Genomic DNA, 26,744 nt, shown 5'->3' with positions numbered 1-26,744 from the left:
TCTATCAGTTTTAGTATCACATATTTGAAGCTCTCATTGTTTTATGTATATACATTTAGAATTGCTGTGTCTTCTTGGTGAATTGACTCTTTTATCATTATTATATAATGTTCCTCTCTGTCTCTTGTAATTTGCTTTCTCTAAACTGTACATTATTTGATATTAATATAGCCACTCTTCCTTTCTTTTGATTAACATTTGCATAATATATCTTTTCCCATCTTTTACTTTCAACTTGCCTATTATGTTTGAAATGAGTTTGTTATAGTTTATTACATATTTGAGTTATGTTTTTTAATTTATTCTGAAAACATGTCTTTTAACTGGTGTATCTTGACTATTTATATTTAATGCAACTATTCATGTTAGGGCTTAAGTCTGCCATATTTTTTGGTTTTCTGTTTGTTCCATTTTTTTGTTTTTCTTTTTTTCTCTACCTTCCTATAGGTTAAATATTTTTTAACATTCAATTTTATTTATCTATAGAGCTTTTGGGTATATTGCTTTATATAGCTTTTTAAATGGCTGCTCTAGGTATTACATTTATATATAGATAAATTACCACAGTCTACTGGCATCATCATTTCACCTGTTTGAATGAAGTACAGAAATATTACCTTCCTTTATGTTTTCATAACTCTCTCCCATTTATAATGTCATTGTTTTAATTATTCTCTCATTCACTTTCAGACCACTTCAGACAGTTTTACAAGCTTTGTTTCAACATAATTTAGAAAACTCAAGAGAAGAAAACCTATTGTATGCACCCATTTTTTTGCTGTGTTCTTTCTTTCTTCCTGATTGATGTTCTAAGGTTCCCTTTTCTTGATTTCTTTTTTAAAAGATTTTATTTATTGATTTTAGAGAGAGAGAAAGGTGGAGGAAGGAGCAGAAAGCATCAAATCATAGTAGTTGCTTCTCATATTTGCTTTGATCAGGCAAGCCTGGAGGTTAGAACTGGTGACCTCTAGACTAATGCTTCATCCACTGTGCCACCACAGGTCCCAAGGTTCCCTTTTCAATCATTTCTTTTATGCTTAGAGAAATTCCTTCAGCCATTCTTTTAAGGTAAGTCTGGTGATGATGATGAAGTCTCTTAGATTTTCTTCACCTGAGAATGTCTTGATGTTCCCCTCGTGCCTGAAGAATATTTTCACTGGGTATGGGGTTCTGAGCTGGCAGTCCTTTTCTTCTAGTCACTAAATAATATTATGCTACTTCTTTCTGGCCTCCATAGTCTCTGATGAGAAGTCCCCCATCATTTGAATTGTTTTCCCCTTATAGGTAAGGTGTCATTTTTCTCTGGCTGTTATATAGAGAGGCCACATGCAAGTTTTCTGGTTGACTGAAAGCATCAATCATGAAAGGGAAGTCACCTCCAGATGACACTAACCAAAATCACAATGTCACCTCAGTCTTTGAAACTTTCTACCTGAGGCTTCAAATGTCATAGTGCAAACAACCCATACCCACTTTGTTCACACTGAATCCCTGATCCACAGAGTCCATGAGCATAATAAAATGGCTGTTTTATGCCACTAAGTTTTGGGGTGATTTGTCACATAATAGATAACTGTTATCAATACTTTGACTTAATTTTCATAAGTTCGACTACAATGTGTCTAAGTGTGTATTTTTTTTTAGCTTATCTTGGGATTTGCTTGGTTTCTTGAATGTCCAGGTTTATGATTTTTTTGCTCAATGTAAGGAGTTTTCACTCATTCTTACTTTGAGTATTTTTTTAAAGTTTTATCATACTTCTGATTTCATTGCATTTTATTTTTTATTACCTAACTTTCCTAGCCAGGGCTTCCAGTACTAGTTGTAGAATAGGGTATCTGTAGCCCATGAAAATTTACCATCTTGACAAGAACTAGAATCATTATTATCTTTTCTCTTTTGTTCTTTCGGCTTTTCCCTTCATTCTCATCTTCTGGAACTTCTGTTGAGTCTATGTTAAACATTTCCAGCCTCTCTTTTATGTTTTTTTGGGCAGTTTTGAAACCTGATTCCAAGAATTTTTGACATTCCTCTATTCAAAATGTAGAACCTATGGCCCTTCTGTTTAAATCTGGTCTCTGACTGCTTGACCACAGTAAAGAAAGTGTGACAGAAGTGTCATTTGTTCTTGGACCCCAGCCACCATGTTGTAAAGAGGCACAGACCATATATAGAGATGCCACATGCAAGTTTTTTGGTTGACTGAGAACATCAATCATGAAAGCGAAGTCAATTCTGGATAATACTAACCAAAACCACCATGTCAACCTCAGTCTTTGAGCCTGTCTCCCTGGGGCTTCAAACATCATAATGCAAAAAATCCATACTCATTCTGTCCCTATTGAATTTTTGACCCACAAAGTCCATGAGCATAATAAAATGGCTACTTTATGCCACTAAGTTTTGGGTGGTTTGTCACTTACTAGATAACTGTAACATCTTTTACTACTCTTTCATAATTATTTTCTTTTTGTTCTGTGCTATTGATGAATTTCTTAGTTATATACTAATTTACTAATTTGTTCAATAGCTCCCAGGATAAATTTTATTCCATCTCTTGAGATTTTGTTACATGACTGTTTCACTTTTTAAATTTCTAATAGGCTATATTTATACCCATCTATTTTTTATTTCAGTCTCTTCTTTTTTTATTCTTTCATAATTTACTGTCCAATTTGTGGGAGTAACTCCTGAATTTGTCTCTACAATTATCTTTAAGTTTTATTTTGAATAATATAGTTTTAAAAATACTGTCTCTTTTTTTTTTGCCCCACCTATGTTCTTCTACTAGACTACACAAACATGGTCTAGAATCAGGTCTTATAATAGTGATTTGGGCCTCTAGTGCAACATGATACTAAAAATAGTACAGTTGACTTCATTGAGCCTGCTGGTTATAAGTTCAGTACCCAGTCTGTGTCCTCTAGCCTTCATAGATCTGAAACCTACTATAATGTGTAACTTCAGGAATTTTTTGGCAGTGGTTTTCTAACCTTTTATTGTGAAGCTCCTGGCTCTAAGCAGCAATCCTGACTTATTCTCCATTGTTTATGGAGAACATTATTCCTCTGATAGCCCATAAGAACCAAACTAATGCCAGCCAATGCCAACTTCCCATCCTGTAGCTCAACAATGCGAGGGTTTTATCCCTGCTCACCATTTGTGCTTGTTCCATTTCTGGCTTTGCATTTTTAAATTTCCTATTTTTAATTGTTATCTACAATTTCTATGTTTAGAATAGTACACAGAAGCATAAGCTTGCTTCACCAGCTTAGCCAGAAAACCCTTGTTATTTTTGCTTTTTAGTGTTACTTTTAAGTATTAAATAAATACAACCAAGAGTTTAATAATATTTAAAAGTATTACATAGATTTGGAAATTAAGGCAAATTTTTGGTTGAAGAGTAGGTCTCTGATAGTAACATACTTTAATGTTATTCAACTCTATACATAGATCTTTATATGTGAGAATTATATAGATGAATTTTGCTTCCAAAGATGAGACAAATTCATCTTAAATACAAAACAGCTATCACAACAAAGTACACAGAAATGACAGAGAAAGCAATATATTTATTTATTTTTAGGAGAATTAAATAAATCAGGCCAATTTCATTTCTTATATATCTGTATGTCTAATTTCAGTATATAAATCTATTTTAAATAGCATCTCTATTATACATATTTTATAAATATATAAACAGGTCTACATAATAAAATTTAAATTTTTTATAATTTAATGACTATTTAATAGTTTTATGACTGTATGGAAATTTAGAATCAAGCTAATGTAATTTCATTTAAAGTTACATGAACTACATTATAGAGTATAACCAAATAAATAAGGTTTATTTACAAATAAACCTTAACAAGATTTTAAGAAACTTATGCTTGATTAAGATATATAGTGTTACAAATAAATACTAATTTTCATCAAAATGTGTTTATGTGGGTAATTCGAATCTTCAAAACCTGCTCTTGGGTGGTGACATCATGGAAATGGTGCCGTGAGCAGCGCGTCCGACAGATCTCCCAAAATTTCAACAAATTCATAAACTAGAGACAGAAAAATCAATCTTTGGAGCATCCAGGAGTTCCACACACACTGAAGGTGAAAGGGCTGCTTTCACTTGGAACTGAGAGTCGGGAGGGAGCTGAGGGTGTGGAGGAAGCTAACTGCAGCATGGACGTTCATTCAAGCCGAGGAGAAAGTGTGCCTGTGGTGAGTCAACTCATGTGAGCAACTGCCCGCCCGCACAGTGGCAGCCCGCATGCCGGGAGCAGCCGCCCATGTGCCATGAGAAACCACTGCAGGCGACCCGTGCACCATGAGCATCCCCAGCTGCGGGTGCACTGCAAGTGTTCCCAGCTGTGGGCACACCCAGAGCACCCCACTCGCCCGCACGCCCAGAGCACCCCATTCACCCGCGCGCCCAGAGCACCCCATTTGTCTGCGCACTCAGAGCACCCCAACTGCCAGCGGCAAGCAGGGAGTGCGCCAAAGCAAACTTCCCTATGCCTGAGCTTCTCTCCGTGGGCGAGGCACCTCACCCAGCCATTCAAGCTAACAATCAAGCATTGGGGGAGGGGCACACGGGCAGCTTATAGTCCGTCCTGGAGCACAACTGTGGATCCAATCTCTGAAATAAGCTTAACTCACAGTCTGCATGCACACCTCCCAACTGACCTACAGGGCTCTAATTGACAAGATCTCTCTCAGTTCAGGGATCCAAGACAAGAGGCGTGATATTCTTTAGTGCCTCTTGCTAAAGGGGTGGGGGCAACTTCTGATTGACAGAGCTTTCATACTCAGGGATATACGCTAAAAAGAGGGACTTGGCAGATGTTAAGACCTGTACTGCAGGCAGTGAATAGGGCATCTTCTTCCCAGCCAAAACAGGCTACAAAGTGTGGAAAGCCTGGGGAGAGTGGTCCCACAGAGTGCTAGGCATGCTGAACAGGCCTGGACGCTCATTGAAAGTCACCTTGAGAGCAATTGGCTCCCAGCCCCGCCTGATTACACTGGCAGCTTTAACTGCCAGAGCCTTACCCAGAGCCCTGCGTTGAGTAGGGTTAGAGGGGAGATTTGCCAGCTCTTGGAGCTTCTTACTCCCCAGGCAGAGGAAGTGGCAGCTTCATAGCTGGATCACCAGGCTGCTAATTCAGGAAGGGGAGACTAGGAGAGAGGCTCCGGGAAAACAGACTCTCTCATTGTCGGAGCCTGCAAATGCTAACAAGCCTTGACAACCAATGAGACTGAAGCCAACTATATGACATTGCTGTAGAATCTCATCAACTGAAAATCCCTACCTAAGCGTCACACAGGGGCAGAGCCTGGGGTACAGAGTCACTGACCAGGAAGAGGGAGAAGAAAGAAAAAGGAAGAAGTTAACCTCTCAAAATCAAGAAAAATACACAGACTTTATGATTTGTTCCACTATTTTTTTTGTTACTTTTATCTTCTTGCATTTATTATTATTATTTCTATTTCCTCCACCTTGGTCCTTTTATTCTCTGCCCATCTTATTCTTCCCTTTTCTTGAACTACACTACCCATAGTGTTACATTTTATTTCTTTTCTTCTTCCTTACTCTCCATGAGGGTTACACTCCAAAACCCTTAACTCTCTCTTTTTTGTTTTTTTCTTTTACTTTTTTCTTTCTTTCCCCCCTTTTTCTTATTTCTCCTTTTCTATTAGTTTCTTCTTTTCTCCTTTTACTTTTCCTCTCATTCAATCCTCAATCATGAAAAAAATTATTTAATTTGGGACTCAAGGGTTTTTTTTGTGGCATTTTGGGTGCTTTTTACTTCGCTTTTTAACTCATTAGCATTCCTCCCAACCCAAGATCTCCATTCTATTTAGTCTTTGCTCCACTTAATACAATAGTTTTTTTTTTCTGTTTCCCTCTTATCCCTCTCATTATATCTCTTAGTCGACCATCACTTACAAGCAAATCATTTTATACTTGACCATAAATTTTTCCTTTTTTGCATTTTGTAGGTCCCTACTTCCTTTTTTGCCCCTTGAACACTTTCCACCAACTCTGGCCCTCCGTGATAGGCAGTTTTTGTTCCATTTAGCATAATATAATTCACAGGTCATCATGATATTTTCCTAAGGAGGAGGGGAGAGGAGGGGAAGAAAAGAAAAAAAAGGGGGGGAAATAATAAATTATTATTGTTTTCTTTTTCTTTTTTTTTCCAATTTTTTTTCTATTTTTTTAACTTTTTATTCTTTATTAATTCTAATTAGTGCTATCAACAAGAGCACCCTCAGATGCCATTAAGAAAAAGGAAATCGAATATCATGGATACAAAAGATAGAGAAGTAACACAGATAGATGTGGAAAAATCTATGGAGAAAAAATTTAATATATTGGAAACCTTGGAGCTAAATGACAGAAAATTTAAAATAGAAATCCTAAAAATACTCAGAGATATACAAGAAAACACAGAAAGGCAATTTAGGGAGCTCAGAAAACAACTCAATGAACACAAAGAATATATTACCAAGGAAATTGAAACTATAAAAACAAATCAAACAAAAATGAAAAACTCAATTCATGAGCTAAAAAACAAGGTAACAAGCTTAGCTAATAGAACAGGCCAGATAGAAGGTAGGATTAGTGAAATAGAAGACAAGCAATTTGAGGCACAACAGAAGAGGAAGAAAGAGACTAAAAACAACAACAACAAAAAAAAAAAAACACACGAGAAAGCCCTACAGGAATTGTCTGATTCCATCAAAAAGAATAACATAAGAATAATAGGTATATCAGAGGGAGAAGAGAGAGAAAATGGAATGGAGAATATACTCAAACAAATAATAGACGAGAACTTCCCAAGCCTGAGGAAAGAACTAAAGCCTCAAATTCAAGAAGCAAACAAAACACCAAGTTTTCTTAACCCCAACAAACCTACTCCAAGGCACATCATAATGAAATTGGCACAAACCAATGGCAAAGAAAAAATTCTCAAGGCAGCCAAAGAAAAGAAGAATACAACATATAAAGGAAGGCCCATTAGATTATCATCAGATTTCTCAGCAGAAACTCTACAAGCTAGAAGAGAGTGGACGCCAATATTTAAAGCCCCGAAAGAGAGGAACTTTCAGCCAAGAATACTATACCCATCAAAGTTATCCTTCAAGTACAAAGGAGAAATAAAAACATTCACAAATACAGAAAAGATGAGGGAATTTATCATCAGAAAACCACTCCAGGAAATACTAAAGGGGGCATTCCAACCAGATTCAAAGAACAAAACAAAACAAAACCACAAGTAACAGCTCCACCAAGAACACAATAAAACCAAATTTAAACTGTGACAACAAAAGAAAAAAAGGGGGGGGGGTGAGAGGATGGAGATTAACAGTAGCAAAGGACAATGAAGCACAGAGACACTCATAAGATAGGGTACTACAATGAATATGGTAGGTACCCTTTTCAATACTTAATGGTAACCACACTTGAAAAAACCACCACAGAAGCACATGACTTTAAAAAGGTAGCAACAGAAAAAAGAAGTATGGAACACAAACAAACAAAAACAAATGATAGAAAAACAAAAAAGAAGAATCAAACAAGATACAAAACTAACAGAAAGCAATTTATAAAATGGCAATAGGGAACCCACAAGTGTCAATAATTACACTAAATGTAAATGGATTAAACTTACCAATAAGAAGACACAGAGTAGCAGAATGGATTAAAAAAAAAATCCAACTATATGCTGCCTACAAGAAACACATCTAAGCAACAAGGATAAAAATAAATTCAAAGTGAAAGGCTGGAAAACAATACTCCAAGCAAATAACATCCAAAAAAAAGCAGGTGTAGCAATACTCATATTTAATAATGCTGACTACAAGACAGAAAAATTACTCAGAGACAAAAATGGTCATTTCATAATGATTAAGGGGACACTGAATCAAGAAGACATAATAATCCTTAATATATATGCACCAAACCAAGGAGCACCAAAATATATAAGACAGCTACTTATTGACCTAAAAACAAAAACTGATAAAAATACAATCATACTTGGAGACCTCAATACACCACTGATGGCTCTAGATCGGTCATCCAAACAGAGAATCAATAAAGACATATTGGCCTTAACTGAAACACTAGAGCACCTGGATATGATAGACATCTACAGGACATTTCATCCCAAAGCGATAGAGTATACATTTTTCTCTAGTGTACATGGAACATTCTCAAGAATTGACCATATGTTGGGCCACAAAGATAACATCAGAAAATTCAGAAAAATCGAAGTTGTACCAAGCATATTTTCTGATCATAAAGCCTTGAAACTAGAATTCAACTGCAAAATAGAGGGGAAAACCCCCACAAAAATGTGGAAACTAAACAACATACTTTTAAAAAATGAATGGGTCAAAGAATAAATAAGTGCAGAGATCAAAAGATATATACAGACAAATGAAAATGACAATACGACATATCAGAATCTCTGGGATGCAGCAAAAGCAGTAATAAGAGGAAAGTTCATATCACTTCAGGCCTATATGAACAAACAAGAGAGAGCCCAAGTGAACCACTTAACTTCACACCTTAAGGAACTGGAAAAAGAAAAACAAAGACAACCCAAAACCAGCTGAAGAAAGGAGATAATGAAAATCAGAGCAGAGCCCTGGCCAGTTGTCTCAGTGGTAGAGCGTCGGCCTGGCGTGTAGAAGTCCTGGGTTCGATTCCTGGCCAGGGCACACAGGAGAAGTGCCCATCTGCTTCTCCACCCCTCTCCCTCTCCTTCCTCTCTGTCTCTTCCCTTCCCGCAGCGAGGCTCCATTGGAGCAAAGATGGCCCGGGAGCTGGGGATGGCTCCTTGGCCTCTGCCCCAGGTGCTAGAGTGGCTCTGGTTGCGGCAGAGCGATGCCCCAGAGGGGCAGAGCATTGCCCCCTGGTGGGCAGAGCATTGGCCCCTGGTGGGCGTGCCGGGTGGATCTCGGTCGGGCGCATGCGGGAGACTGTCTGACTGTCTCTCCCCGTTTCTAGCTTCCGAAAAATACAAAAAAAAAAAAAATCAGAGCAGAAATAAATGAAATAGAGAACAGAAAAACTATAGAAAAAATTAATAAAACAAGGAGCTGGTTCTTTTAAAAGATCAACAAAATTGACAAACCCTTGGCAAGACTCACCAAGGAAAAAAGAGAAAGGACTCATATAAATAAAATCCAAAATGAAAGAGGAGAAATCACCACAGACATCATAGATATACAAAGAATTATTGTAGAATACTATGAAAAACTATATGCCACCAAATTCAACAATCTAGAAGAAATGGATAAATTCTTAGAACAATACAACCTTCCTAGACTGAGTCATGAAGAAGCAGAAAGCCTAAACAGACCAATTAGCAGGGAGGAAATAGAAAAAACTATTAAAAACCTCCCCAAAAATAAAAGTCCAGGCCCAGACGGTTATACTAGTGAATTCTATCAAACATTCAAAGAAGACTTGGTTCCTATTCTACTCAAAGTCTTCCAAAAAATTGAAGAAGCAATACTTTCAAACACATTTTATGAGGCCAACATAACCCTCATATCGAAACCTGGCAAGGACAGCACAAAAAAAGAAAACTACAGACCAATATCTCTAATGAATACAGATGCTAAAATACTAAACAAAATACTGGCAAATCAAATACAACAACATATTAAAAAAATAATACATCATAATCAAGTGGGATTCATCCCAGAATCTCAAGGATGGTTCAACATACGTAAAACATAATACACCATATCAACAAAACATAGAACAAAAACCACATGATCTTATCAATAGATGCAGAAAAGGCTTTTGATAAAATACAACACAATTTTCTGTTTAAGACTCTCAACAAAATGGGTATAGAAGGAAAATATCTCAACATGATAAAGGCCATATATGATAAACCATCAGCCAACATCATATTAAATGGCATAAAACTGAGGACTTTCCACCTTAAATCAGGAACAAGACAGGGTTGTCCACTCTCTCCACTCTTATTTAATGTGGTGCTAAAAGTTCTGGCCAGAGCAATCAGACAAGACAAAGAAATAAAAGGCATTCATATCGGAAAAGAAGAAGTAAAGGTATCACGTTTTGCAGATAATATGATCCTATACATCGAAAACCCGAAGGACTCCACAAAAAGATTATTAGAAACAATAAACCAATACAGTAAGGTCGCAGGATACAAAATTAACATACAAAAAGTCCATAGCCTTTCTATATGCCAACAATGAAATATTAGAAAACAAACTAAAAAAAATAATCCCTTTCACGATTGCAACAACAACAACAAAAAACCTAGGAATAAACATAACAAAGAATGTAAAGGACCTATATAATGAAAACTACAAAGCATTGTTAAGAGAAATCGAAAAAGACACAATGAAATGGAAAAATATTCCTTGTTCTTGGATAGGAAGAATAAATATAATCAAATTGGCCATATTACCCAAAGCAATTTATAAATTTAATGTAATTCCCATCAAAATTCCAATGACATTTTTTAAAGAAATGGAACAAAAAATCATCAGATTTATATGGAACTATAAAAAACCCCGAATAGCCAAAACAATCCTAAGGAAAAAGAATGAAGCTGGGGGCATTACAATACCTGACTTCAAACTATATTATAGGGCCACGACAATCAAAACAGCATGGTATTGGCAGAAAAATAGACATTCAGAACAATGGAACAGAATAGAAAGCCCAGAAATAAAACCACATATATATGGTCAAATAATTTTTGATAAAGGGGCCAACAACACACAATGGAAAAAAGAAAGCCTCTTCAACAAATGGTGCTGGGAAAACTGGAAAGCCACATGCAAAAGAATGAAACTCGACTACAGCCTGTCCCCGTGTACTAAAATTAATTCAAAATGGATCAAAGACCTAAATATAAGACCTGAAACAATAAAGTACATAGAAGAAGACATAGGTACTAAACTCATGGACCTGGGTTTTAAAGAACATTTTATAAATTTGACTCCAAAGGCAAGAGAAGTGAAGGCAAAGATAAATGAATGGGACTACATCAGACTAAAAAGTTTTTGCTCAGCAAGAGAAACTGACAACAAAATAAACAGACAGCCAACTAAATGGGAAATGTTGTTTTCAAACAACAGCTCAGATAAGCACCTAATATCCAAAATTTACAAAGAACTCATAAAACTCAACAACAAACAAACAAACAATCCAATAAAAAAAATGGGAGGAGGACATGAACAGACACTTCTCCCAGGAAGAAATACAAATGGCCAACAGATATATGGAAAGATGCTCATCTTCATTAGTTATTAGAGAAATGCAAATCAAAAATACAATGAGATACCACCTCACACCTGTTAGATTAGCTATTATCAACAAGACAGGTAATAGCAAGTGTTGGAGAGGCTGTGGAAAAAAAGGAACTCTCATTCACTATTAGTGGGACTGTAAAGTAGTACAACCATTATGGAAGAAAGTATGGTAGTTCCTCAAAAAACTGAAAATAGAACTACTGTATGACCCAGCAATCCCTCTACTGGGTAGATATGTAAAGACACATGTAGCCCCATGTTCATTGCAGCATTATTCACAGTGGCCAAGACATGGAAACAACCAAAAAGCCCTTCAATAGAAGACTGGATAAAGAAGATGTGGCACATATACACTATGGAATACTACTCAGCCATAAGAAATGATGACATCGGATCATTTACAACAAAATGGTGGGAACTTGATTACATTATATGGAGTGAAATAAGTAAATCAGAAAAAAGCAAGAACTACATGATTCCATACATTGGTGGGACAAAAAAACAAGACTAAGAGGCATGGATAAGAGTGTGGTGGTTACCAGGGGTGGGGGGAGGGAGGACGTGGGAGGGGAGGAGGGAGAGGGAAAGGGGGAGGGGGAGGGGCACAAAGAAAACTAGATAGAGAGTGATGGAGGACAATCTGACTCTGGGCGATGGGTATGCAACATAATTGAATGACAAGATAACCTGGACATGTTTTCTTTGAATATATGTACCCTGATTTATTAATGTCACCCCATTAACATTAATAAAAATTTATTTAAAAAAACCCTGCTCTTCATCCTGGATAAAAAAGTTTGCTTAACAAGAAAATAAATTATAGCATTTGATTATAACCTAGATAATAGAGTAAATATCTATGAATGTAAATATATATATATATATAACTATATATATAACTATTTTTAAGGGAACAGTTCAATAGGGTTAATCTTGATCACCTGGTTAATATAATATCTGACAAGTTTTTCCACTCTAAAGTTACTACTTTTCCCTTTATAATTAATAAATTCTTGGGAAGAGATACTTTGAAACTATGCAAATATTATGAAAATATCTTTCTTTATATATATATGGAGAGAGGGGGGGGGAAGGAAAGAAAGGAATAGGCTTTGACTTGGTTGCTCAGTTGACGAGAGCATTGTCCTGATATGGTAAGGTTGTGGGTTTGATTCCCCCATCAGGGCACATACAAGAATCTACCACTAAATGCATAAATAAGTGGAAATTAAATTGATTTCTCTCTATCTCTCCTTTCCTCTCTCTAAAATCAGTAAATTTAAAAAAGAAATAACTAAATATGTAATAAATGGGAAAAAGTAACAAGTTATCCTTACAAAAAAAATTCAATTAATTAATGTAAAAGGAATCAGGGAAATAGAAAATCAACATTGAAATGCCACAGTATTAATTACCACAGGAAACATCCAGCAATGGATACTAAAATTAGTAAGTAAAAGTTTAAACAGAAACATAATATTTGCATAGTTTCAAAGTGTCTCTTCCCAAGTATTTATTAATTATAAAGGGAAAAATAGTAACTTTAGAATAGAAAAACTTTTCAGATATTATATTAACCAGGTGATCAAGATTAACCCTACTGAACTGTTCACTTAAAAATAGCTAACACAGCCCTGGCCGGTTGGCTCAGCGGTAGAGCGTCAGCCTGGCGTGCGGGGGACCCGGGTTCGATTCCCGGCCAGGGCACATAGGAGAAGCACCCATTTGCTTCTCCATCCCCCACCCCCTCCTTCCTCTCTGTCTCTCTCTTCCCCTCCCGCAGCCAAGGCTCCATTGGAGCAAAGATGGCCCGGGCGCTGGGGATGGCTCCTTGGCCTCTGCCCCAGGTGCTAGAGTGGCTCTGGTCGCGGCAGAGCAACGCCCCGGAGGGGCAGAGCATCGCCCCCTGGTGGGCAGAGCGTTGCCCCTGGTGGGCGTGCCGGGTGGATCCCGGTCGGGCGCATGCGGGAGTCTGTCTGACTGTCTCTCCCCGTTTCCAGCTTCAGAAAAAAAAAGAAAAAAAATAGCTAACATGGTAAATTTTATGTTATGTTTTCTTTATTATAATCAAAAAGGATTAACAGGGATATAAAACTGAGACTCATGGACATAAGTAAAAGGGGATTGGAAGATGGGGTTGGGGAAGGGTGTAAAGAAAGACAAATATAAGGAGGCAGAAAATGATTTGACTTTGGGTGATGGTTATACAACATAATCAACTGTTCAAATGCTATAGAAATGTTTACCTGAAACCTATGTACTCTTACTGATAAATGTCACCCTGTTAAACTTAATTTTCTAAATAAAAAAAGGATTAACATCACCAGTTAATATGACATATTGACATCATGTACCCCTTGATATAATGCACCAAGGACACAATATCATTCCTGTGGTGTTCTTCCCATTAATGTATAACATCAATCTAATCATGAGAAAACAAAGACAATCTCAAATTGAGGGACATGTTTGTTAACTAAACTTATTATGGTAATCATTGCACACTACATGTAGGTGAAGTCATTTTGTATACCTTAAACTTATACAGGTCTATATGTCAATTGTATCTCAATTAAACTGAAAAATTGAGGGACATTTTGAAGATAACTGACTAGGACTCTTCAAAAGTCTCAAGGTCATGAAAGACAAGGAAAGGTTAAGGAACTATCATGGGTGGCCAAAACTAAAGAGACATAATTAAATGCATTGTGGGATCCTGGATTAGATCCTTAAAAAGAAAAAGGACATTAGTGAAAAGACTGGTGAAATCTGAATAAAGTCTACAGCTTAATTAATAGAATTGTACCAAGGTTAACGCCTTAATTTTGGTAACTGTGCTATGGTTATGTAAGATGTTAACATTAAGGGAAACTATGTAAATGAAGGGTATATGGCAATGCCATACTATTCTCACAGTTTTATATCTAAAATTATTTCATAATAAAACATTTTAAAAGAGTTTAAATTCTTATTTATTTTTTAAGTGAATACAGGGGAGATATAGAGACAGACTTCCACATGTGCCCTGACCGAGATTCACCTGGCAACCCCTGATTAGGGCCAATGCTCTGCCCATCTGGGGCCATGCTCACAACTGAGCTATTTTTAGCACCTGAGCAGGAGGCTCCAAGGAACCATCCTCAGCACCCTGGTTGATGCACTCGAATCAATTGAGCCATGGCTGAAGGAGGGGAAGAGAGAGAAAGAGAGAGAGAAAGGGGAGCAGGAGGGGGGGAGAAGCAGACAGTTGCCTCTCCTGTGTGCCCTGGCTGGGAATCCAACTGGGACTTCCACATGTCCAGTCAACACTCTACCACTGAGCCAACTGGCCAGGGCCGGGTTTAAATACATTATAACTTAAAACTTCCAATGGAAATGAACATCTATGTGCATTGCAAAGTGAAATAGGTAATTGAAACAATTTATCCATACCAGTTAGATATTTTTTATTAAATACTTATCAGGGACTTTTTATACAGGAGCACTTGAAGGGATTTGGGTTATAACTTTAAATAATTACAAATAGTTCTAATGTCACTTGACATTTGGGGAAAGCAAGTATCCTAATTATTCCCATTCTTTGTGTTAATGTGCTGAAAGAAACCTGGACTTAATCTTCACTGACATATAGTTCTCTCCAAATACAAATAGCTCACATCATACACAGGAAATTAATACAGAGATGTTCTTCAGTTTAATCATCAGGTACAATTGAAATTTTCTTGGGAACTTTAAATTTGAATAAAAATGATATTAGATCATCACTTATTCTAGTAGTTCTCAATATGGAGTCAGCGGCAAAATTTTCACTGGTATAAGACAAAAATAATAATTTTTAAAACAGCAAAATACATTTTCCACAAAACTATGTTTTTTAAATTTAAAGAACAGTTCTTTTATAAAATTGTTGCCTTACTATTTAATATAAAAATATTATTTTCTTGATGAAATAATGGTATGAAATGACAGGTTTTTTAATTTTTAAAATTTAATCTTTATACATGAAAAAATAAAGTTAGCAAATCTACATCTCTGTTTATTTTGTGTATATGAGTGTGAACTTTACTGTTGTTTGAAATTTAGTGTTAACATCACTCATCTATACCATTGTTTCCCTTATCATTGACATCAAGCCAGGTTCCATTAATTACGCTCACATCATCAACTGCAACCAAATACAGTTATGTAATCAAATGCAGTTAATCCAGTGATTTTAGTTAATAATGTTTTAACTAATTACTACTTACCCATAAAAGTTAATTCTAAGTATTTTCTTTCTTAAAGCCTCTGATTTCAACATACCTTAACCAGTCCTAACCCCAGTACACTGGAACACAAAACTGTTCTATGTTTTGTGCAAAAAAGACCTTTACTCCCATGAGCAGAATTATATCCTATTTTATGGAAAATACTGAATATCGATAAGAAAGACAATTTATTGATATTCTGCATTTGCTTAATCTATTCTCAAAATATTAAGGAAAACGTTGAAGTCAGGATAGGTTATACCAATTGTGCACTTTCAACATTTAAAAAATAAGCACTTATTTTTAGTATATCCTGGCCACTAAGTAGATAGCTGGTGGTACCATTAGGTATCAGTCATAATTTCAATAATAAGGCTTATATCAATAAATATGATTGGTGTATTTGAGAAATATTTTAAGGGGTACTGCTGTACTCTTGGAATTCCAAGTACAAATATTGTGCCCTCCTGTGCAGGACATATTCTTGTATATCTGAATTTATACACATTTGTATAAAATAAGGCACAGAATTAAAGCCTCACTAAAACAGACCTTCTTTTAACTTTTAGGGCACAGTTAGTAGCATTAATAGCATCCCTGAACTATGCTTATTTTTAAATATTGGTTTCTTTAGTTTTAGAATGAGAGAACATAAAATAGCTTATGAAGGCAAACAGTGATAATTTATAAAGAAGCCTAACTTGTGTCCCTACTCCATTTCACTTTATGAATGATTTGCTTGAAGATATTTCTTTTTCTCAGTTTTCATGTCATACTTCTGAATGGTCAGAGGGAAAAATGTCTTAAAATCTACTCTGGTAACATCTGGAAATGTATTTTTTCTTAAGGCCACTTAATTGGTATTAATTAACTTTTCCTTTAATTTTTTTTGTAATTGTTCAATAGCACTTGTTAACTACAACGAGCTTAATTTATTATTTTCTCATCCACCTTTCATTCCCCACATGCAAACAACTGCTGTCTGATAAGGAGTGGGTCAGACATCTGTGTATAAAGAGAGATTTGGGACTTGCCTAAGGTCCCAAACAACCACTAAGAAATCTGCACTTAACTTTTTTCTTTATTTTATTTTTAAATTAAATTTATTGGGGCGATATTAGTTAATAGATTTTATAGGCTTGACCAGGTGGGGGAGCAGAGGGTAGAGCATCAGCCTGAGACTCTGAGGACCCAGGTTCAAAACCCTATGGTCGCTGGCTCAAGCCCAAAGGTTGCTGGTTTGAAACCCAAGGTTGCTGGCTTAAGCCCAAATTCACGGGTTTGAGCAAGGGGTCACTGGCTCAGCTGGAGCCCTCCCTTCCCCATCAAGGTATGTATGAGAAAGCAATCAAGGAACAACTAAGGTGCCACAACTGTGAGTTGATGTTTCTCATCTCTCTCCCTGTCTGTCTGTCTCTCACTTAAAAAAAAAAAGATTATATGGTTTTCAAGTGTATGTTTCTATGATGTATGACCTGTATATGCATTGTGTGCCCACAACCCAAAGTCAAATCATCTTTCCTCACCATCTATTTGGCACCCTTTATCCTTTACTACCCTCACAGCTCCCGTTCCTCTGGTAACCACCATACTATTTCCTGTGTCTATGAGTTCCAGTTCTATATCCCATATATGAGAGAAATCATATGGTTCTTAGCTTTTTATGATTGACTTATTTTACTTAGCATAATATTCTCAAGGTCTTTTCATGTCACAAATAGCAGTATTTCATCTTTTCTTATGGCTGAACAGTATTCCATTGGAGAGCATTCCTGAGCTGAATATCTTTAGCATATATCTTCCCTTTCTCCTATTTGCAAATAAGTCAAATTCTTTTTTTTTTACTGTTCTTCCCACCTAATTATTTCTGAGGACCACCATTCACTAGTTATTTGCATGATTATGAATGATGGCATGCAAGATATTGATTCAAAGATATCTCCACTCATCAGTGGACAAAAATCTAGAAATTTCTGAATAATGATAAGCTATATTTCTGTTTCTCAAACTTAATTGCTTCCTGATACTATATCAAAACTAGAAGCTAGTGCTTTTCCCTATGCATGCATATTCTACTGGAAAATAATTTAAAGGCAAAATAAAAGGATACCTCTATGGAACAAAGCATTTCCAGGGCCAGCACTAATAAACCTCCAAGGGAGACATGAATAGTGGCTACATATAGCTCATGAATAAGAGCTACATATAGTTATCAGGTACTCGGTCATGACCCTCTGATCCCTGAGACCTATTCCTACCAGAATCTGGTGGTAAACTGGAAGCAGCTTCTGTTTTTCCCTCTTCAGTGCCATGGGGAAAGGGAAAGTTGGGCATAAAGCGCTTAAGAAAGTGGAACTCACTAGTGCCAGTGCTGGTAGCTGAGCACATTTCATAGGCACAAGGCTGGGATAAAGACCCATTGGCTCCTCTTTGTACCAGGTGGTTTGGGAAATTACAGTCATTGTAGAAATTCTCTTGAATTGTGATCTTTTCTCTGTATTTAATTTTCTGGTAGACCTGAATAATGAAAATCACTGTGACAGAGAGGAGAAAGAGAAAGGAAAGCACAGCCAGAGAAATGACCAAATATTTAGTGGATGGATTTACCCTTGCAGAATGTTTGGCTGGATCCCGGAACTGCAGGTAGGGCTCAGAAAAGCCATCTACCAGCAGGATGTTGAGTGAAGCAGAAGTGGAAAGAGCTGGTTGGCCATGATCCTGAACAAGAATGACCAGTTTCTGCATCATAGGGTCTCTCTCAGCTATCTGCCGCAATGTACGGATTTCCCCATTTTGTTGTTGAACAGAGAATAACCCAGAGTCACTGGCCTTAAGTAGATGATATGAAAGCCAAGAATTCTGACCTGAGTCACCATCCACAGCCACCACCTTAGTCACCAGGTAACCTGCCTCTGCAGACCTAGGCACCAGGTCATTGCAGGGCAAGGTACCATTCTGCAATGGGTACAAGATCATTGGGCGGTTGTCATTGTCATCAAGGACAACCACTCGGACAGTAACCTGGCTACTCAGTGATGGGAAACCCCCATCAGTTGCCTTTATCACAAACTGAAAATCTTGAATGGCCTCATAATCCATGGTTCTCAATGCATAAAGCTTCCCATTGTCTGAATTTATGGAGATGTAAGCAAAAACCGATAGGTCTCCACTTTTCGGAGGCAGCAAAGAATATGTTACTTGGGCATTTTCACCCAAATCTAAATCTTCAGCATGAACTTTGCCAATGAAAACCGCAGGGCTATTGTTTTCCCGAACAGTCAAAATGTAGGAGTCTTCCTGAAATACTGGGGGATTGTCATTAATGTCAGATATTAGCACCTCTATTACAGTCTCTGTGGACAGACTGAGTGGTCCGGTATCCATGGCAACAAGGGTAATATTATAGCCTGAGATCTTCTCCCGATCCAAGCCTCTGTCAGTGACCAGCGAGTAAGCGTTCCTGAATGTAGGTTTGACGGCAAAGGGAAGGTCTTCTTTGAGGAAGCAAGTGATTCTCCCCCCCACTCGAATGTCTCGGTCTCGGATAGAAAAAAGGGCCACTACAGTTTGTAACGGGGAGTCCTCAGGAAGAGGGCTGGACACAGAGGAAACGCTCACTTCAGGAGGATTGTCATTCACATCCACCACTTCCACCAGGACTTTGCTGTGGGCAGAGAGCCCTCCTCCATCGGTAGCCTGAATGTCAATGTCGTATGTTTCAATCGCTTCAAAATCTAGGGGCCCTCTCAGTCGAACCTCTCCAGTTTCAGAGTCAATCTGAAATGTCTGGAGAATTGCTTCTGAGTTTTGAGCTAAAGAATACGTTATTTTCTTGTTGAAGCCCTCGTCTAGGTCCGTGGCAGTCACTGTGGCCACCAAAGAACCGTTGACGTTGTTTTCCGGTACCCGAGCGCGGTACACTAGTCTGGAGAACTGGGGCACGTGGTCGTTGACGTCCAGGACCTCCACGCGGATGTGGGCGGTGCCAGACTTGGGCGGGGACCCGCCGTCCACCGCTGTAATTGTCAAGTTGACTTCTGGCTGCTCCTCTCTGTCCAGGGGTTTATCCAGCACCAGCTCCGCGTATTTGGGCCCGTGGCTGCGGAAGCGGGTGTGCAAGTGGAAATAGGCGTTAGCGCTCAAGGTGTAGTTTTGGAGACCGTTGAGGCCCACGTCCAGATCCTGGGCGCTCTGCAGAGGAAAACGGGAGCCCAGGGGGGTGCTCTCCGGGATCTTTAAAAGAGGCTCCTTGTTTGGGAAAAGCGGGGCATTGTCATTGATATCAAATACCCTGACCTCAGCACGGAAAGACTGCAGGGGCTCCACCAGGACTATTTCAAAGTGCAGGACGCACGGGTCGGCTCTGCCACAAAGTGACTCCCGATCCAACTTCTCCTTCACGAACAGATCCCCGGTCTTGCGGTGGAGCCGGAAGTGCAGTTTGTTGCCCTCGGAAACCAGCCGCGCCCCGCGCGCAGCCAGCTTCCCTACCTCCAGCCCCAGATCCTTAGCCACATTAGCCACAAACGAACCGCTCTCCATCTCCTCCGCCACGGAATAGCGGATGGTTGTCGCGCCCCCCGCAGAAATGCACAGAAAAAGGAGAAGAGATCCCACTTGCCTGCTTTGCAGGAGTTTTCTGCGCGCAACTGCCATCCGATCTCACAAGCGCACTCCCTGCAGCCTCCGCCTGTTGCGGATATGCTTTCACTTTTTCACTTACAGCTTGGTGCAACCGCGGCCCTAGGCTTAGCTGGCCTCTGAGCGCAGCGCCGCCAATGGCAAGCTGAGTCCTGTAAACTGTCTTGCACTTGGAAGAAAATTTGTACTCCCCAGTCTATCGAATGTATTAATAGGTATGTTCTCATTCCAGAGAGTTAGAGGTTGAAAGTTTGTTGCCAAAGCAACGGCAGATTCGCCTCGTAATGCCCTTTCAGAAGAAAGGTCCTTGGGAATTGAGAAGCTCATGAGGATTCTCGCTCAAACTGAAGTCACCGTTTCTGTGAGCCAGCTGGGGCCTCGCAAACCGAGGAGAAAGCTACTCAGCACACTCCACACAGTCCGCCCAGGGACCAAGGGAGAGGCAAAAAGACTTGCAGTGTCTTCTGGACCCCCAGCCAAAATGGGAGTGAGGGAAGGTGGCTTGAAGAAAGTGATCAGTAGGAAAAGGAAAGGAAACAAGCAGACGTTATCTTTCAGAAACGTGGGGTCCTGTGGTACACCGATAGAGTTGGTCAACTAACCTCTTGATTTGAACAAAATCATTCTTTTTCCCAGGACACCCAATAGCTTAGAAGCAGCTGGCTTGGCACTTAAATGATTATGATGGCAGTAATACTCATTTCTATATACTGGCACTGTTGAGTGATTTACATGTATTGTCTAACTTAATCCTTGCCACAACTCTAGGAGGTACATTATTATTATTATTATCATTATTTATTCACAGACAGAAAACTGGGGCTGGAAAGGTTTTATAACTCCCCCAATACCCCTTACATGATACATATTAGAAAAGAAACTCAATTCAATATTGCCTCACTGCAAAGTTTATGCTCTTAATCGGTATATTCTTCTGCTTGCTGGAAAAATATAGTGAATAAAGTAAATGAAGGCAAATATTTGGCTTTTGATTTTAAAGTAAATGAAACAATAGAATACATACATATACTTCATATGACTTGAAATTTGGCCGATACTTGTGGAGCATTTCTTTTACAGTCATAGGATCATAGAATGAGAATGATAAAGCACCTCAGAAATATAAAGTTTAATCTTCCCTTCCCCCCACCTCGATTTTTACAAATAAAAAAACCCAAAAAACCCTAAGACCCAAATGATGAAATTACTTGCCCAGTTCACACAATGTAGAACCTGTCTCCTGACAATCTGCCTCATGCTCATTACCAAAAGCATTTGGTGATTTCCCATTTGTGCTCAGCATTTCATTCGCTAGATGCTATAGAAACAGTTTCTGCTACTTTAGAGAAGTCTAAACCACATTTTCCAAGTGAGAAAAAAGTGAATAAAAATAGTGTATATAACATTAATGACATGCTGACATGAAGAAGTTAACAGATCCTTCAGTCTTTTTTTTTTAATAAATTTTTATTAATGATAATGGGATGACATTAATAAATCAGGGTACATATATTCAAAGAAAACATGTCTAGGTTATTTTGTCATTAAATTATGTTGCATACCCCTCGCCCAAAGTCAGATTGTCCTCCGCCTCCCTCTATCTAGTTCTCTGTGCCCCTCCCCCTCCCCCTAACTCTCTCCCTCCCTCCCTCCCATGTCCTCCCTCCCCCCACCCCTGGTAACCACCACACTCTTGTCCATGTCTCTTAGTCTCGTTTTTATGTTCCACCAATGTATGGAATCATGTAGTTCTTGGTTTTTTCTGATTTACTTATTTCACTCCGTATAATGTTATCAAGATCCCACCATTTTGCTGTAAATGATCTGATGTCATCATTTCTTATGGCTGAGTAGTATTCCATAGTGTATATGTGCCACATCTTCTTTATCCAGTCTTCTACTGAAGGGCTTTTTGGTTGTTTCCATGTCTTGGCCACTGTGAACAGTGCTGCAATGAACATGGGGCTACATGTGTCTTTACGTATCAATGTTTCTGAGGTTTTGGGGTATATACCCAGTAGAGGGATTGCTGGGTCATAAGGTAGTTCTATTTGCAGTTTTTTGAGGAACCACCATACTTTCCTCCATAATGGTTGTACTACTTTACAGTCCCACCAACAGTGGATGAGAGTTCCCTTTTCTCCGCAGCCTCTCCAACATTTGCTATTACCCGTCTTGTTGATAATAGCTAATCTAACAGGGGTGAGGTGGTATCTCATTGTAGTTTTGATTTGCATTTCTCTAATAACTAATGAAGCTGAGCATCTTTTCATATATCTGTTGGCCATTTGTATTTCTTCCTGGGAGAAGTGTCTGTTCATGTCCTCTTCCCATTTTCTTATTGGATTGTTTGTTTGTTTGTTGTTGAGTTTTATGAGTTCTTTGTAAATTTTGGATATTAGGCCCTTATCTGAGCTGTTGTTTGAAAATATCATTTCCCATTTAATTGGCTGTCTGTTTATTTTGATATCAGTTTCTCTTGCTGAGCAAAAACTTTTTATTCTGATGTAGTCCCATTCATTTATCTTTGCCTTCACTTCTCTTGCCATTGAGTCAAGTTCATAAAATGTTCTTTAAAACCCAGGTCCATGATTTTAGTACCTATGTCTTCTTCTATGTACTTTATTGTTTCAGGTCTTATATTTAGGTCTTTGATCCATTTTGAATTAATTTTAGTACACGGGGAAAGGCTGTAGTCGAGTTTCATTCTTTTGCATGTGGCTTTCCAGTTTTCCCAACACCATTTGTTGAAGAGGCTTTCTTTTCTCCATTGTGTGTTGTTGGCCCCTTTATCAAAGATGATTTGACCATATATATGTGGTTTTATTTCTGGGCTTTCTATTCTGTTCCATTGGTCTGAATGTCTATTTTTCTGCCAATACCATGCTGTTTTGATTGTCGTGGCCCTATAATATAGTTTGAAGTCAGGTATTGTAATGCCCCCAGCTTCATTCTTTTTCCTTAGGATTGTTTTGGCTATTCGGGGTTTTTTATAGTTCCATATAAATCTAATGATTTTTTGTTCCATTTCTTTAAAAAATGTCATTGGAATTTTGATGGGAATTGCATTAAATTTATATATTACTTTGGGTAATATGGCCATTTTAATTATATTTATTCTTCCTATCCAAGAACAAGGAATATTTTTCCATCTCATTGTGTCTTTTTCTATTTCTCTTAGCAATGCCTTGTAGTTTTTGTTATATAGATCCTTTACATTCTTTGTTATGTTTATTCCTAGGTATTTTATTTTTTTTGTTGCAATCGTGAAGGGGATTATTTTTTTGAGTTCGTTTTCTAATATTTCATTGTTGGCATATAGAAAGGCTATGGACTTTTGTATGTTGATTTTGTATCCTGCGACCTTACTGTATTGGTTTATTGTTTCGAGTAATCTTTTTGTGGAGTCCTTTGGGTTTTCGATGTATAGGATCATATCATCAGCAAAAAGTGATACCTTTACTTCTTCTTTTCCGATGTGGATGCCTTTTATTTCTTTGTCTTGTCTGATTGCTCTGGCCAGAACTTCTAGCACCACGTTAAATAAGAGTGGAGAGAGTGGACAACCCTGTCTTGTTCCTGATTTAAGGTAGAAAGTCCTCAGTTTTATGCCGTTTAATATGATGTTGGCTGATGGTTTATCATATATGGCCTTTATCATGTTGAGATATTTTCCTTCTATACCCATTTTGTTGAGAGTCTTAAACATAAAATTGTGTTGTATTTTATCAAAAGCCTTTTCTGCATCTATTGATAAGATCATGTGGTTTTTGTTCTTTGTTTTGTTAATATGGTGTATTACGTTAACCATTTTGCATATGTTGAACCATCCTTGAGATTCTGGGATGAATCCCACTTGATCATGATGTATTATTTTTTTAATATGTTGTTGTATTCGGTTTGCCAGTATTTTGTTTAGTATTTTAGAATCTGTATTCATTAGAGATATTGGTCTGTAGTTTTCTTTCTTTGTGCCATCCTTGCCAGGTTTTGGTATGAGGGTTATGTTGGCCTCATAAAATGTGTTTGGAAGTATTGCTTCTTCTTCAATTTTTTGGAAGACTTTGAGTAGAATAGGAACCAAGTCTTCTTTGAATGTTTGATAGAATTCACTAGTATAACCGTCTGGGCCTGGACTTTTATTTTTGGGGAGGTTTTTAATAGTTTTTTCTATTTCCTCCCTGCTGATTGGTCTGTTTAGGCTTTCCGCTTCTTCATGACTCAGTCTAGGAAGGTTGTATTGTTCTAGGAATTTATCCATTTCTTCTAGATTGTTGTATTTGGTGGCATATAATTTTTCATAGTATTCTACAATAATTCTTTGTATATCTATGATGTCTGTGGTGATCTCTCCTCTTTCATTTTGGATTTTATTTATTTGAGTCCTGTGTCTTTTTTCCTTGGTGAGTCTTGCCAAGGGTTTGTCAATTTTGTTGATCTTTTCAAAGAACCAGCTCCTTGTTTTATTGATTTTTTCTATAGTTTTTCTGTTCTCTATTTCATTTATTTCTGCTCTGATTTTTATTATCTCCTTTCTTCAGCTGGTTATGGGTTGTCTTTGTTCTTCTTTTTCTAGTTCCTTAAGGTGTGAAGTTAAGTGGTTTACTTCGGCTCTCTCTTGTTTGTTCATATAGGCCTGAAGTGATATGAACTTTCCTCTTATTACTGCTTTTGCTGCATCCCAGAGATTCTGATATGTCGTATTTTCATTTTCATTTGTCTGTATATATCTTTTGATCTCTGCGCTTATTTCTTCTTTGACCCATTCATTTTTTAGAAGTATGTTGTTTAGTTTCCACATTTTTGTGGGTTTTTCCCCCTCTTTTTTGCAGTTGAATTCTAGTTTCAAGGATTTATGATCAGAAAATATGCTTGGTACAATTTCAATTTTTCTAAATTTGCTGATATTGTCTTTGTGGCCCAACATATGGTCAATTCTTGAGAATGTTCCATGTACACTAGAGAAAAATGTATACTTTGTCGCTTTGGGATGAAGTGTCCTGTAGATGTCTATCATATCCAGGTGTTGTAGTATTTCGTTTAAGGCCACTATATCTTTATTGATTCTCTGTTTGGATGACCGATCTAGAGCCGTCAGCGGTGTATTGAGGTCTCCAAGTATGATTGTATTTTTGTTAGTTTTTGTTTTAAGGTCAATAAGTAGCTGTCTTATATATTTTGGTGCTCCTTGGTTTGGTGCATATATATTAAGGATTGTTATGTCTTCTTGATTCAACTTCCCCTTAATCATTATGAAATGACTATTTTTGTCTCTGAGTACTTTTTCTGTCTTGTAGTCAGCATTATTAGATATGAGTATTGCTACACCTGCTTTTTTTTGGGTGTTGTTTGCTTGGAGTATTGTTTTCCAGCCTTTCACTTTGAATTTGTTTTTATCCTTGTTGCTTAGATGTGTTTCTTGTAGGCAGCATATAGTTGGATTTTCTTTTTTAATCCATTCTGCTACTCTGTGTCTTTTTATTGGTAAGTTTAATCCATTTACATTTAGTGTAATTATTGACACTTGTGGGTTCCCTATTGCCATTTTATAAATTGCTTTCTGTTAGTTTTGTATCTTGTTTGATTCTTCTCTTTTGTTTTTCTATCATTTGTTTTTGTTTGTTTGTGTTCCATACTTCTTTCCTCAGTTGCTACCTTTTTTAAGTCAAGTGTTTTTGTGGTGGTTTTTTCAAGGGTGGTTACCATTAAGTAATGAAAAGGGTACCTACCATATTCATTGTAGTGCCCTATCTTATGAGTATTTCTGCACTTCATCGTCCTTTGCTACTGTTAATCTCCATCCTCTCCCCCCTTTTTTTCCTTTGTTGTCACAGTTTAAGTTTGGTTTTATTGTGTTCTTGGTGGAGCTGTTACTTGTGGTGTTGTTTTCTTTTGTTCTTTGAATCTGGTTGTAAAACCCCCTTTAGTATTTCCTGGAGTGGGGGCTTTCTGCTGATAAATTCTCTCATCTTTTCTGTATTTGTGAATGTTTTTATATCTCCTTCGTACTTGAAGGATAGCTTTGATGGGTATAGTATTCTTGGCTGAAAGTTCCTCTCTTTCAGGGCTTTAAATATTGGGGTCCACTCTCTTCTAGCTTGTAGAGTTTCTGCTGAGAAATCTGATGATAATCTAATAGGCCTTCCTTTATATGTTGTACTCTTCTTTTCCCTGGCTGCCTTGAGAATTTTTTCTTTGTCATTGGTTTGTGTCATCTTTATTATGATATGCCTTGGAGTGGGTTTGTTGGGGTTAAGAAAACTTGGTGTTCTGTTTGCTTCTTGAATTTGAGGCTTTAGTTCTTTCCACAGGCTTGGGAAGTTCTCGTCTATTATTTGTTTGAGTATATTCTCCATTCCATTTTCTTTCTCTTCTCCCTCTGATATACCTATTATTCTTATGTTATTCTTTCTGATGGAGTCAGACAATTCCTGTAGGGCTTTCTCGTTTTTTATTATTTTTGAGTCTCTTCTTCTCTCTGTTGTGCCTCAAGTTGTTTGTCTTCTATTTCACTAATCCTATCTTCTATCTGGGCTGTTCTGT

At 37.6% G+C, this 26,744-nt stretch overlaps 1 protein-coding gene across 1 annotated transcript; it reads right to left on the bottom strand.

Annotated features, from left to right (window-relative positions):
- Positions 1-17,759: 17,759 nt before the first annotated feature.
- Positions 17,760-20,216, bottom strand: PCDHB1 (protocadherin beta 1). Its single transcript, XM_066344471.1, has one exon. The coding sequence runs from the start codon at positions 20,214-20,216 to the stop codon at positions 17,760-17,762; it is 2,457 nt and encodes an 818-aa protein (XP_066200568.1).
- Between the last annotated feature and the right edge of the window lie 6,528 nt (positions 20,217-26,744).

This window comes from Saccopteryx leptura, chromosome 6 (genome assembly GCF_036850995.1).
Source record: "Saccopteryx leptura isolate mSacLep1 chromosome 6, mSacLep1_pri_phased_curated, whole genome shotgun sequence".
In the NCBI taxonomy this organism is placed as follows: domain Eukaryota; kingdom Metazoa; phylum Chordata; class Mammalia; order Chiroptera; family Emballonuridae; genus Saccopteryx; species Saccopteryx leptura.
The sequence above is the reverse complement of the archived record's forward strand: the minus strand, read 5'-3'. Positions and strand labels throughout refer to the sequence as shown.

Coding starts and splice junctions, on each gene's coding strand:
- PCDHB1 (XM_066344471.1), bottom strand. CDS start 20,216: ATGGCAGTTGCGCGCAGAAAACTCCTGCAAAGCAGGCAAGTGGGATCT.